At 44.0% G+C, this 20,092-nt stretch overlaps 1 protein-coding gene across 1 annotated transcript; it reads right to left on the bottom strand.

Annotated features, from left to right (window-relative positions):
- Nucleotides 1-7,961: 7,961 nt before the first annotated feature.
- LOC108938333 (Y+L amino acid transporter 2-like) lies at nucleotides 7,962-18,254 on the bottom strand. The gene is made up of 10 exons (XM_018758835.2): nucleotides 18,185-18,254; nucleotides 17,316-17,881; nucleotides 16,087-16,212; nucleotides 15,733-15,877; nucleotides 15,433-15,556; nucleotides 15,133-15,236; nucleotides 10,022-10,118; nucleotides 9,671-9,820; nucleotides 9,215-9,398; nucleotides 7,962-8,643 (listed from the first exon to the last, which is right to left on the bottom strand). The coding sequence occupies exons 2-10, from the start codon at nucleotides 17,839-17,841 to the stop codon at nucleotides 8,549-8,551; spliced, it is 1,551 nt and encodes a 516-aa protein (XP_018614351.2). The 5' UTR covers nucleotides 17,842-17,881; nucleotides 18,185-18,254; the 3' UTR covers nucleotides 7,962-8,548.
- Between the last annotated feature and the right edge of the window lie 1,838 nt (nucleotides 18,255-20,092).

The following is a 20,092-nucleotide window of genomic DNA, read 5'->3' on the forward strand; positions in this document are numbered from 1 at the left end:
AGGGATGACTATTCAGTGAGGGTGCCATACGTGCTGCTGGCCTTTGGATAGTTAATGGCAAAAAGGTGTGTCTGTAAGGTCATTCATGAGTATGCCGCACGTCATAAACTTTGTGGGAAGCTACAAACCCAAAAGATGGCTGACCTCCCAGCAAATCGTGTCTCCACTGACTCCCCCTGTTCATGATTGTTGGCTTAGATGTTTTCGGACTGTGGACAGTGTCAGCACAACGTACTAGAGATGGCCAAGCACACAGTAAATGGTTGGCTGTAATAATCAGTGCTCAACCTCTTATCCCTGTGTCAACTGACCCAGACGTTCTATTCATATTTAAATCCAATACACTTCTCAAACAACGTGACAACTCCTACTGCGCCAGTTGGCAATTGGATGAAAAATCTCCACAAACAACAGTGGTGCTAGGTTCAACACTTAGCTGAAATCTTCTGGAACAAAGGTAAAAAACAATACTTGACCCTTTTGGGAGGGAGTGGCCATCTTGTGAGCCTGACCTTTAAGAAGGAAGTACTGTGCTACTCAGGGATGACCAATGGAAACATAATGAATGGTCAATGGGTGTGGTTACTCAAATTTTTCCTGATAAAGACAACAAAATCCGTAAGGTGGAGATCAAGGTCTTCAAGAAAGAAGGGCATAAGGTCTTCATGCAACCTGTCACTGTCACTGACACTGTCCTCCTCCTTGCTCCTGAAAAACGCTAGAACAATGCAAAGTCAGTGGGTAGTGACATGTTCACCACGCCAGGTGGGGAGTGTGCTGTTACAGTCAGTTATTGGTAACTTAGTTCTGATTACCTGAGTTTGAAGTTTGAGCAAATATTAAGCACGTTTAACAGTATATTGTTTTTCATGTTCTTAATAAGCAAAATGTGAGGTGGGGCCATGTACTGGCGGTTTCTTGTATATTTTTCATATTACCAGGACTTTTATGCTTCCTCTCTGACAGGAAGTAGAAAGTAGTTCTGGTGTTATCTTCAGTGCATCTGGTGAACTCCTCTCCTGATCTCTCCCATCCTCAACCCTGCAACAACATTGCCTGTATGTTTCAATTCAGTTTCACTTTATTAATGTTATAGTCCATATTTTTGTCACAAGATGTTGTAATTTTGAGTAGTTATGTTAATAACCGGTATTGATGGTGTTACCTTACTGAAGTGTTGTGTTGTATTTTTATTGTTTGAGTTGATGTTGTGTGGAAAGGTGTTGTTTGTATTTGGTTGTCAACTTGTAATTGCTGATGAATGATTGGCATTGAGTTTAATTGTACAATTTGAAATGCGATTTCTAGAACTGCCACTAGATGTCCATACGTTAATTACGTTCCTTGGTCTTTTTGCGTAAATGCAAAAAGAAGTAGTGAAGAAGAGTGTACTGCCTCAGAGTGTACAAGTGGAGCGACGGATATTTGTTGGTATTTTAATTAAATGTAACGTTTTATTAGAAATCCAGGAGTCGGTCTCGTCATTTGCGAACTTGAAAGGCTGCAACGTGGTTCGTGACAACAACATTTTTTGGTGCCGAAACCCGGGAAGAGGCGAACTAAACGGATAGCTCGTTGCACCTAGCCGCGAAGGTGAAAGAGAAAATGTCGGACCGACTACAGAGGCTGAAACATAAACGCGGAGTTTTGCGGGCATCCGCAACGAAACTACTCTGGTCTCTAGAAGAAGAAACATGTAAGGACAACGTGAATTGCGACCGTTTGAGAGAGTTGTTGTCCATGCTCTCCATTAAGGAGGAGAATCTCCGCGAATTGGATAAAGACATAGAAGACGAAATACCAATAGACGAGCTAGATACAGATGTCGCGAAAACCGCAGACTATCAGGACCACATCAGTCTGTGGAAAACCCGTGCTGCCAGGTTGATTGAACGTCAGACTGAAGCGGCGGAGGGAGTAAGGGCGGCCCGGCTAAGTAATGTGAGTACGCATGCAGACAGATTAACTAATAGATCATCGGTGAAATTACCGAAGCTGTCTGTATAAGTAAATTTAACGGAGAAGTATGTCTTTAGCAAGAGTTCTGGGATCAGTTTGAAACTGCTATCCATGAAAACAGAGAAGCAAAATGGAGAAATTTGCTTACTTGAAGTCATACCTCACTGGACCTGCTGCCCGAGCTGTTGCAGGATTAAAGATATCGGACAGCAATTATGACACAGCAGTTGATATGCTGAAGGAAAGATTTGGAAGAAAGGACCTTGTGGTGAGTGCGCACATGTCCAAATTATTGAAATTGACTCCAGTAAAGAAATCTTCCGACGTTGAAGCATTAAGACAACTGTATGACGAATGTGAGGTACAGATCAGAAGTTTAGAATCCTTAGGTGTCGTATCAGACACTTATGGAGGATTATTGTGCCCCATACTGCTTCAGATGATACCAGATGATCTTGCCCTTGAGTACACCCGCAAAATGAGTCCAGGTCATGAATGGAAGGTTCTTGAGCTTGTTACTTTTCTGCAACGGGAGGTTGAAAGTAGAGAGCGTGCGATGCACTTGACTAACGCAGGAACCATAACCAAGGAGGCACAGGCTTCTCACAAGCAACACTGTAAAGTAGATGTACGGAGCGAGACAAGGGTCAGAAGGGCAAATGTGCCTACAGCCGCAGCTCTCCACACAGGCAGTTCGACCGCGCCTCTTACTTGTATATTCTGTGATAGCACAAGCCACAAATCAGAAGCGTGCACGGATGACACAGTGAACACCCGAAAAGAGAAATTAAAGAAAATGGGGAGGTGCTTTATTTGCCTACGACCACGACACATCGCAAAGGTTTGCAAAACAAAGGGTGTGTCATGCACTGCTTGTGGCAGAAGACACCACGCTACATTGTGTGACAAGGCCAAACAAGCAGAAGCCCCCAATGACACTGAAGGTTCTACAGATGCACTAATTTCATCCGTTATGCCCCGTACTGCAAACACACACACAAAGGGTCAGAACACTGTGCTGTTGCAAACAGTGAGAGCATGGACTGAAGGACCCAGCGGTCGGAAGGCGGTGCGCTGTTTAATGGATGGTGGGAGCCAACGAGGTTTCATCCACGAGAAGCAGGTAAAGATTTTGGGTCTGCCAGTTCAAAGGAGGGAGACTCTAAAGTTGCGTACCTTTGGTTGTGAGAACCCGGTAACGGCTGTGAGAAATGTTGTAAAATTAGTGCTGGAGAATGTCTGGAATAAGGAACAGAAAATAGAGATTGAAGCCATTGAGACACCGCAAGTGTGCACTGCAATTATGAAGGTGCCTGGTGAACACATTCGACACCAGCTAGAGAAGAGAGGCCTACCACAAGCAGATGTCTCAGTCGATAGCAGGGAGGAGCCAGAAATATCCGTACTGATTGGCGCCGATTACTACTGGAGGATATTGTCAGGAAGAGTAGAGCGAATATCAGAAGCCCTAGTAGCTGTAGAAACAATATTTGGCTGGGCAGTACAGGGACCAGTCTCTGCTTCAAATATGGGTGAGGTTGCTTGTATGAACATTGGAATAAGTGAATGCAATGAAGTCTCAAAGCAGCTGCGCATGTTCTGGGAATTGGATTCCCTTGGCATAACACAGGGAGATGGGGACAGCGCAGATGACCGCGAAGCTAGACAGAGCTTTGAGGAGTCAGTCAAATATATTAGAGGGCGATATGAGATAGGGTTACCGTGGAAGCAAAATGCCCCACACCTCCCAGACAATTTCAGAATTGCCCAGAAAAGACTCGATGGACTGCAGAGGAAACTGAGAACCGATGTAGTATTGTTCAAGAGATACAATGATGTCATTGAGGATTATCTACAGCAGGGGGTGTGTGAAGATGTCCCAGAAGACGACTGTTCACAGGTGACGGAGGACAATGTGATGTATTACTTGCCCCATCATGCTGTTATCAGAGAAGGCAAAATGACAACTAAACTGAGAGTGGTCTTTGATGCCTCCTCTCATGAGCGTGGCAGTCCATCTCTTAACGATTTTTTACTGACCGGTCCAAACCTTAATCCAGACCTTTTAAGCATTTTAGTGAAATTTAGACTGCATCCAGTTGCATTCACAGCAGACATTACAAGGGCTTTCCTATAGATATCCATTGCAACGAAAGACAGAGATGCCTTAAGGTTTTTATGGATAACAGGACCCCCTGACACTAAGAACACAAGGCCACGCAAGATGAGGATGGCTCGTGTCGTGTTTAGGGTTTCTTCAAGCCCATTCCTGCTAGCAGCCACTATCCGGCATCATCTACAAGGGTACAGAAACAGCCATCCACATGCTGTTAACATTCTAGAAACCTGCCTTTATGTAGATGATCTGATTGCCAGCGCAGAGGATATTGACGAGGCTTATATGTTGACATTAGGAGCAAAGGAGATCTTGTCCACAGCCAGCATGAACTTGTGTAAGTGGACGACGAATTCCGCAGAACTGAAGGCTGAGTGGCTGAATGGTGGATTTGAATGTATGGCAGAACCTGAAGCACATGGTTGCGTGCTAAAGGTGCTTGGGTTGGTGTGGAGGCCAGATAGTGATGATTTTGTCTTTGACCTTAGACAACTGATGAGCATCTTAAAGGAGCAGGGTAACACGAAAAGAAGCGTCCTAAAATCATCAGCTAGAATATTCGATCCCATAGGTTTCCTGGCACCATTCACTATACGAGTTAAGTGCCTTTTCCAAGACATGTGGCAAAGGGGCTTAGGATGGGACGAGGAGCTACCAGAAGACCTCAGTCATGAGTGGCAACAATGGTGCATGGAGCTCCTACAGCTGCATCAGATTGCCATTCCGAGGTGGTACGGACTAAGCGACTGACAGAATGCGCAATCCCACTTCTTCATGTCTTCAGTGATGCCAGTGAAAGGGCATATGGAGCAGTTGCATACCTCCAAGGACGAACTAAGGATGGAAGAACTGTCACCAGTTTTGTTGCATCCAAATCGAGAGTGGCTCCCATAAAGAAACTAACTCTACCACGTTTGGAGTTGATGGGAGCTTTAGTTGGAGCTAGAGTAGGGAGCAACTTGTTAAAGATTCTGAACATGATGCCATCCCAGCTTTGTTTGTGGTCAGATTCCATGATAGTTATTCAGTGGATTCGTGGCTCAGCACAAAAATGGAAGCAGTTCGTTGCGAACAGAGTCACAGAAATACAGTCACTGACAGCACCAGAATCATGGTCACATTGTTGTGGTAAGCTCAACCCAGCGGACCTTATCACAAGAGGACAGACAGCATCCAAGCTGAAAGGAGATGGGTTGTGGTGGTCAGGTCCACCTTTCCTAACATCACCAACACAACCAGAATCAACAGTGGAAGGGTGTTCTGAGGAAGAATTGAAGTCTGAGATGAAGCCATGTCAAGTGACAGTCCAGCTTAGCAACACTGAAGTGACTCAGTCTGAACCACTACTACAACTAGAAGCATTCAGTAAGCTTACCACTGTTTTAAGAGTCACTGCTTGGATCAGACGATTTGCCCATAATTGTCGTGCTCAAGACAAGAAACGAGGAGACCTCACAGCAGAGGAGCTGTCAGAAGCTGAGAGATTGTGGATTCAGGAGGCACAAGGCAAGGTGTTTGCCAGAGAAATAAATGAATTGAAGACAGGGCAGAATATTCACAAGGACTCAAAAATCAGAGACCTTAACCCTTTCCTTGATGAGTATGGAGTAATATGTGTGGGAGGAAGGTTGCAACAGTCAAGATTGAGTGAGAGAGAGCAGCATCCATGGCTACTACCTACCAACCACCGACTGTCTGACATGCTGGTTATGTGTTGCCACAACAAGGTAATGCATTCAGGGGTCAGGGGCACATTGGTCCAGCTGAGAGAAAGATACTGGATCCCAGGTGCCAGACGGAAGGTAAAGAAGATCATATCTGCCTGCATGATCTGCAAAAGGTTCACAGCAACCCTAGCTCAGCAGGTGACTGCACCCCTACCGAGGGACAGGATTGTTGAAGCGCCTCCATTTGAAATTACAGGCACTGACTTTGCTGGCCCTCTTTATGTGAAAACTCAGACCACCGTAGAAAAGGCATACATTGCATTGTTCACCTGTGCTGTGACACGAGCGGTACACTTAGAGTTGGTGTCAGACTTGTCCACAGAAAAATTCCTCCTGGCTCTAAAGAGGTTCGTATCCAGGCGTGGCCTCTGCAGAGTCATCTACTCAGACAATGCTCAAACCTTCAAAAGGGCTGATCATGATCTCAGAGAACTCTGGGCAGCAATTAAAGAGCCTGAGCTTCAGGAATATTTTTCCTCAAACGGTATCAGGTGGAAGTTCATTGCAGAAAGAGCACCTTGGTGGGGTGGATTCTGGGAACGGTTAATCCGATCAGTGAAAACAAGCCTGAAAAGAGTGATGGGGAGAGCTTCACTGAGTTTTGAAGAATTGTCTTCATTCTTGACAGAGGTGGAGGCTATAGTCAATTCAAGGCCGCTCACATTTGTGTACAGTGAGTTGGAAGAGCCTCAACTGTTGACACCAGCACATTTTCTTGTTGGGAAAGACTTACTTCTTTACCACCAAAGTCTTTCCACATTGACAGTCAAGCCACCAACACTGGCAAAGAGGAACTCACACGAAGATGGAAATATCGTCAGAGGCTTCTGAATGAGTACTGGAAGCGATGGAGAACGGAGTATCTGTTAGACTTGAAGTCTGCACATGCCAATAAGATACCCCCTCCTACTCCGCTAAAGGAAGGAGATCTGGTCTTGGTTGGAGACGACCGAATGCCACGACAGATCTGGAAAACTGGGATAATAAAGGAGCTGATCCCAGGCAGAGATGGACGTGTGAGGTCGTGCACTGTGCATCTTCCAGCTGGGACTGTGTTACGAAGACCTGTTCAGCGTTTATATCCTTTAGAAATTTGATGGTGTTACGGTCTTCATGGGGGGGGAGGATGTTGTATTTTTATTGTTTGAGTTGATGTTGTGTGGAAAGGTGTTGTTTGTATTTGGTTGTCAACTTGTAATTGGTGATGAATGATTGGCATTGAGTTTAATTGTACAATTTGAAATGCGATTTCTAGAACTGCCACTAGATGTCCATACGTTAATTACGTTCCTTGGTCTTTTTGCGTAAATGCAAAAAGAAGTAGTGAAGAAGAGTGTACTGCCTCAGAGTGTACAAGTGGAGCGACGGATATTTGTTGGTATTTTAATTAAATGTAACGTTTTATTAGAAACCCAGGAGTTGGTCTCGTCATTTGCGAACTTGAAAGGCTGCAACGTGGTTCGTGACAACAACAGTTGTATAGAAATTCTCTTTCAATAACTTGAAATTGCTTCGTTTAAAAGAAAAAAGAAAAAAAAAAAAAATCCAGCTGTACAAACGGGTAAAAAGCCTTTTTTAGAGAAATTACAAAAAAACCAAAAATAAAAGTTGAAAATAAAGGTAAAAAACAAGCAAACATCTTTGACGCTTTTCTCCAAAGAATCTTACAGTGATAAGTTACTTACAATTATTTACCTATTTATACTGAGGTTTCATTTCAACGGAGCAGTTTAGGGTAAGTACCAGCTCAGGGTTAGTACAACTGGAGTCGGGATTTGAACCCAGAAGTTCAAAGGCAGCAGGTGTTATCGCTATGGTATCACCTATCCCTATATAAGATGCTACACAATTCTTGCATAACCAGTTGATATCAAAAACACTTTCAGAATGTGCAGTAACAGAAATAAAAACTTGTTGAAAATTTTAAAGCTTGAAAGAAGCAAAACTGTACATGAAGTGAGATCAGTATCAAAATATAAAATGCATAGTGTTATGCCAGTATGAAACTGGTGAAACTGTTTTGCTCACATTCACATGGTGTGTTGCCACATGGGAGACCCACCTTTACTGGTCAATCACAAGTGCAATGTTATAAAATATCATGGAGACTTACGCATTATAAAGTGCTTGAAAAACAGATTCCCGATTATACTGTCCCTTGAAAAAGCAGAATTTGTCATTAATTACAAATCACCCCCAATAAAAAATAAAGAAAAAAATTAAGAATCAGTTAAATTTATCACAAAACAGGTATGTCATGACAAGCATTTGACATAAATCATGTTTGTCATTTTATATTGTTCACATATAACTTTATAATTCAGTGTACAATTGCAGTCTGCCCATGTCAGTTGCATGTTGGTCCACTGTAAACTTATATTCACATGTATTATGCAGCATGGGGGGGAAAAAAAAAAAAAAAAATCACATTTTTCCAGTCCAAGTTTTCCCAAATGTATCGTATATCCATACAGCAGTCACTGAAAATATGTGCAAGCCTATGGCCATTATAAAAGTACTAAGAAACTATTTGTTGATACTTGAGCAATATCATATTTGCAGGTGTGCATCTGTTGACCCCATCTCCAAGTAAGGAAGTAAAACAATGTGGTCAGCGTTTAAATATTAAAACAAAGCATTGCTTTGCCATGCGTTTAAATGGCACCTGTTACTAAGTACTGAAAAAGTCTCACTTGGGAAATGTGCATGTCCAGTTGCACAAGCACCGCAGAGCAGATGAATAGTGTCACTGGGCTTTGGCCTCGGCCTGCGTCTTGGACTCAGTGTCCAACTTGGTGAGACAGCAAAAACACAGGATCTGGGTGTATCTGGTGATGGCAGCTGGCAGAGGAGACAAAAGGAGACCGCATTTGGAGGAAAGGAGGGTTAGTCAGTATGATGGACAGTGCGGTCAGTGGAAAGATGAGCCTGAGATGAGTAACAGACTGTTAGCTCTTTGGATGTTGAAACCCTTGGTGTATAACTTCCTGTTCATTATATTACACTGACATTAAAAGAATATTCTCAAATAAATAAAGTTAAAATTTTGTAAATTCTGCTTTTCAGTGTTGCTGGGTGACTAAAGCCAAAAACAGGGAGACTTGTACACTATATGTTCATTTAAGGATACCAGAAACAGTAACTCAAAGCCAAACTACCTTAGCCAAGAATATAATGTAACACCAAGCAAGTCAAATAGAAAGCAGAAACACACAATCTAAAAACATGACAAAACTTTTTCTTTCCTTTACTGTGTCAAACCAGCTATTCAAATTCAGTATACTGGCAACATTGCTAATATGATAAACTGGCACTTTTAAAGTCTAAGATAAGCTTTAATTTTTGGTGGTGTTTGAGGAGTGTATGTGATGAGGAAGTGATCTGTAAGTCGTACTGATCCATGTGTACTCACCATTCAGCTGACCAATGAATTTTGGCCGCTGGTCCCCAGGGAGGTAAATCCCTACATAGTAGACAGGGATTGCCGACAGAGCAATGGCAACTCCGATGAGGGAGTTTACAGTGTCCCAGTACAGTGGGACAATGACTAGAAACACACTGCACAAGCAGTAGATGAACGGGAACAGCAGTGTCAGCTGCATATTCAAAGGGAGACAGCAGTTACCTTCGAGAAAGACTTTGATTAACTCACATAGAACAACAAATGATGCATGAAAAATGAAAATATTAAAACTATGGAAAACCTTGGAATATGACGGCAGATGTAAACCTGAAACATGTTTAACAATATTACATAACAATAAAACAATATTTTATCATAAAATCATTATAAAATACACATTTTAGGGTCTATGAGTTTATCTTGTACTGGCTGAATGAGTGATTGCCATGGAAACTGCCCCATTACCTTGACAGGTCTGTGTCGGTCAGGCTGTGTGATGCGCAGATAGATGAGCCCTGCCACTGAGAGACCCACAAACAGCCAGTAACTGAAGCTGAAGTAATTGATGAGCTGGAAGACATCTTCCACGCACAGGAAGATCAATCCCATGACCCCCTGTAATAACATATGAGAAGTTGGCATAGTTATTTGCTTCATTTGCCACTCTGCACCAGTGTGTCTACAAGCACTAAAACTTTCACAACTGATGTTAAGTTTCTATAAAAATGAAATGGATGTATTTAATAAGAAATCATGAATACACTGGGAGTGTGTGTCAGTTCCACCCATCTGACTGTTCCTGGCCTGGATACTCACATTGAAGATGAGTGCTGGGACGGGGGTGAAACGCTCCACATGGATGAGGCTAAGGCTTTCAGGGAGATGCCCTTCCCTTGCGCCTACAAAAAAGAGTCTGCAAAGAAAGTGAGATACTGGGGAATCACTGCTATCATAGCACTTCCCAGTCCTTATCCCCAGCAGCCAGAAAGTTTTCCTTCACTTAACCTCAAATTAACAAGAAAAGAACTCAAGCAACACAATAGTATGTACATGAAGGTGAAATCAATGAAAAAAGTCAGGCAGATATAAAAATTTATAAAATTGTAAAAATAATTGATTGATAAGTTGCTCAGTCTTGGATCAATGAAGTATTCATAAAATATAATACTGTGTTTCCTTGAATATAAGTGGCACTTTTTTCCCCAAAATTCAAGTTAAAAAATCGAGATACGAGATATATGCGGGAATTTTCGGAAACTAAAGTTTTTAGGAAAAAATTAAATTGACGTTTATAATTAAATCTTCAGTATTAATTATAACTGCTCACTTACTCTTCATGCACAACACAGTGACATTTATTCATTTAGCTAATGCTTTTCTCCAAAGCAACTTACAATGTTAAGGTTGCAATTATTACGTGCTTACAATCATTTACACAGTTTGGTAATTTTACTGGAACAACTGAGGGTAAGTACCTTGCTCAAAGGTACTACAGCTGGAGATGAGGGATCAAACCTGCAACCTTTGGGTCAAAGGCAGTAGCATTAACCACTACACTACCTGCTGCCCTCAATACAGCCATCTTTACGCACACCTAACACATATTCAAATAACATCCTCCAGTGCAGTAAACTTTCCACATTCAGGTCCTCAAAATGCTTTTCTTGACTTGTTGGTGTTTTGTAATGCAAGTTTCTGTTTACGCCAACAGAATATAACATGCAACGGCAAGCTAACAACTGTTGAAATGCTGATTCTCTTTAACCGAATTCCAAAATATCTGAAACTGCCGTAATACTAATTATCCATTTCCTATAGTTTTAAACTTTTTTTATGTGCATGATATATGCAAGACTTTTAAATTTAATTTTAAATTTAAACTTTTAAATGTCCCCTCTGTGAACCGCCACCTTACTGTGGTGGAGGGGTTTGAGTGCCTGAATGACTCTAGGAGCTATGTTGCCTGGGGCTATATGCCCCTGGTAGGGTCTCCCATGGCAAACAGGTCCTGGATGACAGACGAGACAGAGTGCGGTTCAAAAGCCCCTTATGAAGACAATCAAACCAAGGCTTTCGTTTACCCCGCCCGGTACGGGGTCACCGGGGCCCCACCCTGGAGCCAGGCCTGGGGTGGGGGCTTGCATGCAAGCGCCTGGTGGCCAGGTCTATGCCCACGGGGCCTGGCTGGGCTCAGCCCGAAGCCATGACGTGGAGCCACTCTTCGGTGGGCTCACCACCTGCTGGAGAGACTGTAAGGGGCCAGTGCGTTGTGATTTGGGCGGTGGTCGGGGCCGAGTGCCCGGCCGACCCAAACCTTGGGCGCCAACTCTGGTTTTTGGGACTTGGAATGTCACCTCATTGGCGGGGAAGGAGTCTGAGCTGGTGCAGGAGGTTGAGAGATACCGTCTAGATATAGTCGGGCTCACTTCCACTCACGGCTTGGGTTCTGGAACCACTCTTCTCGACCAAGGGTGGACTCAACACTATTCTGGCATTGCCCAGGGTGAGAGGCGGCAGGCGGGTGTGGGCTTATTAATAGCCCCCCAGTTCAGCCACCATGTGTTGGAGTCTACCCCGGTGAATGAGAGGGTCATCTCCCTGCGCCTTCGGGTCAGGGAACGGTCTCTCACTGTCGTTTGTGCTTATGCGCCTAGCGGCAGTGTAGAGTACCCGGCCTTTTTAGAGTCCCTGGGGGGCGTGCTGGAAAGCGCTCCCACTGGGGACTCTGTCGTTCTACTGGGGGACTTTAACGCCCACATGGGCAGCGACAGTGACACCTGGAGGGGCGTGATTGGGAGGAACGGCCTCCCTGATCTGAACCCGAGCGGTGAGTTGTTATTGGATTTCTGTGCTAGTCACGGTTTGTCCATAACAAACACCATGTTCATGCATAAGGGTGTCCATCAGTGCACTTGGCACCAGGACACCCTAGGTCGGAGGTCGATGATCGACTTTCTAGTCGTTTCTTCTGACCTTCGGCCATATGTCTTGGACACTCGGGTGAAGAGAGGGGCTGAGCTGTCAACTGATCACCACCTGGTGGTGAGTTGGATTCGATGGCGGGGGAAAAAGCTGGACAGACCTGGCAGGCCCAAACGCATAGTGAGGGTCTGTTGGGAACGTTTGGCGGAGGCCCCTGTCAGAGAGATCTTCAACTCCCACCTCCGACAGAGCTTCACCCGGGTCCCGAGGGAGACTGGGGACATTGAGTCCGAATGGACTATGTTCCACACCTCCATTGTCGGGGCGGCAGTTCGGAGCTGCAGCCATAAAGTCTCCAGCGCCTGTCGTTGCGGCAATCCCCGAACACGGTGGTGGACACCGCAAGTAAGGGATGCCGTCAAGCTGAAGAAGGAGTTCTATCAGGCCTGGCTGGCTCATGGGACTCCTGAAGCAGCTGACGGGTACCAGCGGGCCAGACGGAACGCGGCTCTGGCAGTCGCCGCGGCAAAAACTCGGGCCTGGGAGGAGTTCGGTGAGACCATGGAGGAAGACTTTCGGTCGGCCTCAAAGAGATTCTGGCAAACCGTCCGGCGACTCAGAAGGGGGAAGCAGTGTTCCGCGAACACTGTTTACAGTGGAAGTGGTGCGCTGCTGACCTCAACTGAGGATGTCCTCGGGCGGTGGAAGGAGTACTTTGAGGATCTTCTCAATCCCTCCGACACGCCTTCCGTAGAGGAAGCTGAGGCTGGGGACTCGGAGGGGGACTCGTGCATTACCCTGGCTGAAGTTGCTGAGGTAGTCAAAAAACTCCTTGGTGGCAAGGCTCTGGGGGTAGATGAGATCTGCCTCGAGTTTCTCAAGTCTCTGGATGTTGTGGGGCTGTCTTGGCTGACATGCCTCTGCAGCATTGCGTGGGGCTCGGGAACGGTGCCTCTGGACTGGCAGACCGGGGTGGTGGTCCTTCTTTTTAAGAAGGGGGACCGGAGATTGTGTTCCAATTATAGGGGGATCACACTCCTTAGCCTCCCTGCGAAAGTCTATGCCAGGGTACTGGAAAGGAGAATCCGACTGATAGTCGAACCTCAGATTCAGGAGGAGCAATGCGGTTTTCGCCCTGGCCGTGGAACACTGGATCAGCTCTATACCCTCACAAGGGTGTTGGAGGGTTCGTGGGAGTTTGCCCAACCAGTCCATATTTGTTTTGTGGACCTGGAGAAGGCATTCGACCGTGTCCCTCGTGGCATCCTGTGGGGGGTGCTTCGGGATTATGGGGTTCGGGGCTCGCTGCTACGGGCTGTTCGTTCCCTGTATGACCGGAGCAGGAGCTTGGTTCGCATTGCCAGCAGTAAGTCAGACCTGTTCCCGGTGCACGTTGGACTCCGCCAGGGCTGCCCTTTGTCACCGATTCTGTTCATTATCTTCATGGACAGAATTTCTAGGCGCAGCCAGGGAACGGAGGGTGTCTGTTTTGGTGGCCGCAGGATCTCGTCTCTGCTTTTTGCAGACGATGTGGTCCTGTTGGCTTCATTAGATCAAGACTTGCAGCATGCACTGGGGAGGTTTGCAGCCGAGTGCAAAGCGGCGGGGATGAGAATCAGCACCTCCAAATCCGAGGCCATGGTTCTCAGTCGGAAAAAGGTGGATTGCCCCCTCCAGGTTAGGGGGGAGTTGCTCCCTCAAGTGGAGGAGTTTAAGTATCTCGGGGTCTTGTTCACGAGTGAGGGAAAAATGGAGCGGCAGGTTGATGGACGGATCGGTGCAGCTTCCGCAGTGATGCGGTCATTGTACCGGTCTGTTGTGGTGAAGGAGCTGAGTCGTAAGGCGAAGCTCTCAATATACCAGTTAATCTACGTTCCTACCCTCACCTATGGTCATGAACTCTGGATCATGACCGAAAGAATGAGATCGCGGATACAAGCGGCGGAAATGAGTTTCCACCGCAGGGTGGCTGGGCGCACCCTTAGGGATAGGGTGAGGAGCTCAGTCACCCGGGAGGAGCTCGGAGTAGAGCCGCTGCTCCTCCGCATCGAGAGGAGCCAGTTGAGGTGGCTCGGGCATCTGTTCCGGATGCCTCCTGGACGCCTCCCTGGTGAGGTGTTCCGGGCATGTCCCACTGGGAGGAGACCTCGGGGCAGACCCAGGACATGTTGGAGAGACTACGTCTCCCGGCTGGCCTGGGAACGCCTTGGGGTTTCCCCAGGGGAACTGGAGGAGGTGTGCGGGGAGAGGGAAGTCTGGAGGACTCTGCTTGGACTGCTGCCCCCGCGACCCGGCCCTGGATAGCGGAGGAAGATGGAATGGAATGGAATGGAACTTTTAAATGTAAATTTCTTTTTTCGTAAAGCAAAACTGGGGGTGTGAGATATATACAAGGGTGAGTTATATTTGAGTAAATAAGGTAAATAAAAAAAGCAAAACTTATCCCTTAATATATTTTGTTTATAAACAGCCAGTTTCTGTATATCTTTGGATGTCTTAATTGCCTGGGAGGATCATGTATCCTTTCAGCTTGTTGTGCAACACAGGGGAATTTTACTGTTTCCAGGGATTTTTCTTCTCAAGACTTTACTATTTTGTTTTTGTTATTTTGCAACACTTAACACAATGCATTACTGTAAAATTTTTTGACACACCTAGATATTTACTTTTGGATTAACAACTTATCTTTTTCTCAAGACCAAATGTTCCAGTACTATTTTGAAAAACCTTTGCTCTCAGCTTACTCAACTTTTATACCACAGTTTGAGTGTCTGCTGTGTTTGTAGTTGTCAGTGTCCTCCTTTCTTTCTTTCTTTCTTTCTTTTATTTCATAATTTTATACACATTAACAGTGAGTATTTTCAGTGTGAGAATTACTCAAATTTGTTTACATAGTTAACATTATTGCTGGACTAATACAAGTGGCTCGTTCGTAGTTCTTTAATCCTGTGGCTTCATTATGCACTCTTAAGGTTCTTTCAGGCTTTTTCCTCCATTCCCATTACCTTGAGGCAGCAATGATTGAGGCATTTAGTCCGCCATAGCAGGACATCGCCACAGCAATGGGAATGACCCACTTCATGGGTCCAAGCACTTCGTTCCCAAATGTCTGAGGGACAAATTCATGAAAACATCAAATTGCATATACTTTGTGATATGGTGCACATGCTGAAATATATAAAAAAAGGCACTGGCATATTAAATAACAGAATACTACATGGACATAATGCACTCTCTTACTTAAAAAGACTATTTAATGATATAATCTGTTGTATTGCTATGAAAACAAAGCAACAAAGCATTACCACAGCAACCGCATCACTGGCCAGCAAAGATGACATATCAAGCACCACGTAGTATGCCACATTTGTAAGCAGATAGATGATAGTTACAATGGGCATGGAGATGGCAATTGCCAATGGCAGGTTCCTGAATAAAAAAACAATATGAATATTAATAGCAATAAATACATTTCAACCAGGCGGGTGAAGTGCTATCTCTAGTTTTTTAAGCGTTTCAGTGTAGTTGACATAGAGATCCTCCATATTCTGAAGGTCTAGAGACTCCAGTATCTTTGGTTTTTGGCCAGACTCAGCTAAGGTTACCTCTCTGGGTTCTGGATTTCCTCTGTGACAAAATTGAGGGTGTCCCAGCCGGAGTAGGAGAAAAGGGCCGAGTACAAGGCAAGGGCAATGTTCCCAAGATCCGTGGAGGAGCCTTTGAAGGGACTTTTGAAGTTCTCCATCTCTCCTAGAAGAAATTATAATGAGATTCAATAGCAAAGACTTGGTTATTGTTACAAACATGTTTTCAGTGTGCTCCAAGGACATACATTGTTAAATTCAGTAACAGTTTGTGAAATGCCCTCAGATGCTGTCTCAGATATACTCTCTGTGTAGACACTAACGATATGAATTAATGGTATATAATGTAGGATGTCCCAGAGTAGAACTCTTCACCTTGCATTATCTTCAGGGCACCCACAGCAATGATGAAGATGAGTGACAGGAGCTTGGTGTAGGTGAAGAAATCCTGCACCATGGTGCCCCACTTCACGCAGACACAGTTGATGAAAACTAGTATGCCTGCATGAAGAGAATGGGACAGTAAATGACAGCCATTCTTTTGACTAAAAGAAGGTTGCACGCACACACATTTTCAGAACCGCTTGTCCCATACGGGGTCACGGGGAACCAGAGCCTACCCGGTAACACAGGATGACGGCCGGAGGGGGAGGGGACACACCCAGGACGGGATGCCAGTCCGCCGCAAGGCACCCCAAGCAGGACTTGAACCCCAGACCCACCGGAGAGCAGGACCGTGGTCCAACCCACTGCGCCACCGCACCCCCTCCACCACGATACAGTTTAGGATAATAGAAGTGGTGTCAGAAGAGACAAAAAATGTTTTATTATTCATCCAATTTTTGCAGATCCTAACTGGTAAAAAAAAAAAATTGAATGGACATATGCATTATCCAGTTTGTATAGATTACAAACTGAAAAAAGCACATTTCAAGTTACAAACATAATTTATAAATAGACTTCCTTTCCCAATTGTGTTACTCATCTGAAGTCCAAGTGTATAACAAGATTATATATTAAAAACAAACAAACAAATCAAAATAATAATATTAAATAGCAATGAATATTTAATTCAACAGTAATATTAGGTAATAGGATTTTTTAAATAAATATTTAAACCAATGCAAGATGTAGGCAGGGAAAAGAGGACATGAAAGTGAGGATTCGCATAGTCAGCTGTGGTTACAGCAACAAACTACAGCTGCACCAGCTAATCACTATTGTTTCACTCTTGAGGAGGAAGATGACAAACCCATGTCACATGGCCTGACATTCTCAGTACTATAAGCCAAATCATCTCAAGAAAACATTAAAAGGTGATCACAGTGCACAATTCCTCTCATGAAAGAAAATTATGCATTACATAATGAAAATCAATAAGAGCTCTTAGCCAAATGCATGATTTACTCTTGACTTATGATTTACCAAAGCACATGAAAAAGTATTCTCTCATTTTCAGGTGCTTACTGTAAATCAGTTTTAAAAACAAAACATTTTTCCCACATCTGTCAAAGAAAATTTTCAAAATATAAATGAATTAAACATATTTATTATCAAACTGCTATTTCTTTATTAAATAATATAAATGGACTTGCAATACCCACAGATGCAGGCAGCAGCAATAAGTCTCACAGTGTTGTAGGGTTGCTGGCAGGTGGGGTAGAGACCCTCGACGAGGTAGTTGGCAAAAGTTAGCGAGATGACTGCCTGACTGGCCGGTTCCACAAGGAGGATGGACGTCCAAAGGCGGATGAAGGCTATAAAGCCTCCAAAGGATTCCAGGATGTAAGCATAGCTGGCACCAGATTTGGCAATAGTGGTGCCCAGCTCTGCATAGCAGAGTGCCCCAAAGACTGAGAAGATGCCACCCAGAGCCCAGATGACCAGTGACAGCCCATAGGACGCGCTATACATCAGCACACCCTTAGGAGAGACAAAGATGCCCGAGCCGATCATGTTGCCCACAATCAGGCATACTCCATTCATCAGTGAGATCTCCTTCTTCATCTGCAACTTGTCATTGGTGTCAGAAGCAGATGACTTTTGGCCAAAGTTGAATTCACAGTGAACCCCGGACTTGGAGTACATTCCCCTTGTGAAGCCCATCATAGCTGCGAGCCTCTCTCTCATGGCAGTAGCATGAACAGCAGTAGAACAGTCAAGGCTTGAGCTAGAGGAAAGGTGGGCCCACACACAAATACACACACAAACTACATTTGTCAAATACTTTTTCCTTGAAGCTTAAATAGACTGTTTAATGAAGCCGATTATTCAGATTTATCACACTGTAAATCAGTTTTTTGTGTCTATAGCAATGAAATAGCCATGGTTTCTCCTATGAAATAAAAACACAACTTACTGAAGCTTTAAAAACGGACTGAAATAACTTTAAATCACTTTGCCACACGGTTAACTGACATGGAACAGAGCAATCTGCACAAACAAAACTATATATGTAAAATGCTCCACTTACCTGCTTTTATGCGTAAATCTTAAAGGGACTGGGTGATTACTTAGTTCAAGGGCAGGATGTAGTCCCAGTTTCTTTGGGAAAGCTGGGGGTGCTCATGCAGACAGACTGAGAGAATAAACAGTGTTGCAATACCCTGAAAGGAGATCCAGTCATGTTTTCCAGAATAAACAGGCCCTCTCATGTTCTCCTCTCTATTTTTGGTGGCAGCTACTCTGAAGCAAGGACCTTGTTTCATGAAAAGCCACTCGGTGGAGCCAAACTTTGTGTGGCCAACATCCACCCTTAGGTAAAGTGACCAGTTTGAGAACCAGAAATGTGCAAAGAGGACACAGGCTCACAAACAGCAGGTGGTGCAATGGTTAGATCCAACGCCTTGCAATTAAATGAATCCCACCTCCTCTGCAGAAGTAAGGTACTACCCCTCAATTTCTCCTGGAAAAACTGCCCAGCTGTATAAATGGGTAAATGATTGTAAGATTAACTTGTAGTTAGTTGTATGAGAGAAAAGTGGGATGTAAATATAAAAAAAAAAAAAAAAAAAAAAAATCAAGAAAACAATTGAATTTTCTTGAGGAAGCACTGTCTAAAACCAAATAAACTCAGGACCCAACAATTACAGCCAACAATTACAGTTAATGTCCATGTAAAAGTGATTTGACCAAGGGCAGTGAAAGATTTTGATTCTGAATGGCAATACAATCTGAAGATACAAGGTACATTATTGTAGCCACATTGTCCCACTTAATGCACTGTGGTGTGTGATATGTGCCAGAAGAACATTGTTTCCCAAAATGCAAATCTGACATCAGAATGAACTCAAATCTTGGTGAAAGTAAATGTGACCTTCTGCTTTTGGATACATTTACTTATTTAGCAGATGCTTTTCTCCAAACCAGCTTCTAATGAACTCTAGTGTTATCAGCCCAACCTTATTTACCAAGGTGACTTACACTGCTAGATACACTACTTATAATGGGTCACTCATCCATACATCAGTGGAACACACTCTGTCTGTCACTCACACAGTATGGGAGAACCTGAACAGCATGTCTTTGGACTGTGGCAGGAAACAGGAGCACTGGGAGGAAACCCACACAGACACAGGTAGAACATGCAAACTCCACACAGACTGAGGGGGAAATCAAGCCCACATCCTCTTGCACCCCCCACCCCCAGGCACTATGAGACAGCAGCATTACTTGCTGTGCCACCATGCCACCCAGTTATCTTGCTTACAGTTTTATTTATTTTTTTTTAAATCACCTGAGGAAACAGTTGTAAACATATAGACACCACTGGAACATCAGGCAGGAGGTCATTTCCAGCTCCAACTTTTCATTCACTAATACAGCTACTGAAATTGATTTATAATTAAAGTATCCTGTGGCTGCACACTTCCATTAAGTCAGTTTCAGTTTTAATCACTGTAAATAATTTGCCTTTGAATACAAGTCAGAGTGTGCAGGATGTCAAACATAATAAGGGAAATAATGTGAAGACACTTGAAGATCTTCTACACATTTTAATAACAGCAGCTAAACATGCTGCCATAAAACATTCCTCATCACAAACATTAACAATTAACTATTTCGGTGATACAAGTGCTCCAGAACTACTCATACTGCTCGACAGCATATATACTTTTCTTTTAAAATTTCTGCAGCACTGAAAGTAAGTTGTGGAAAAGAAAAATATTCCTGTTGTAATATTACTGTGACAGTAAAGTTGCATGCTAATAGTCAGTCCCAGAACTACACGAAAACACAATTTCAGCCATCAGTTTTATATTTTACCACTATCCATTTTAATGTGAATTGATACTCACTGTTAAGAGCTTTTAACAAGCTTGTTAAAACAAGGAAAATAAATTCACAAAAGTTATATTGCAATGACAGCTGAATATATTTC

Source organism: Scleropages formosus, chromosome 10 (assembly GCF_900964775.1).
Source record: "Scleropages formosus chromosome 10, fSclFor1.1, whole genome shotgun sequence".
NCBI lineage: Eukaryota > Metazoa > Chordata > Actinopteri > Osteoglossiformes > Osteoglossidae > Scleropages > Scleropages formosus.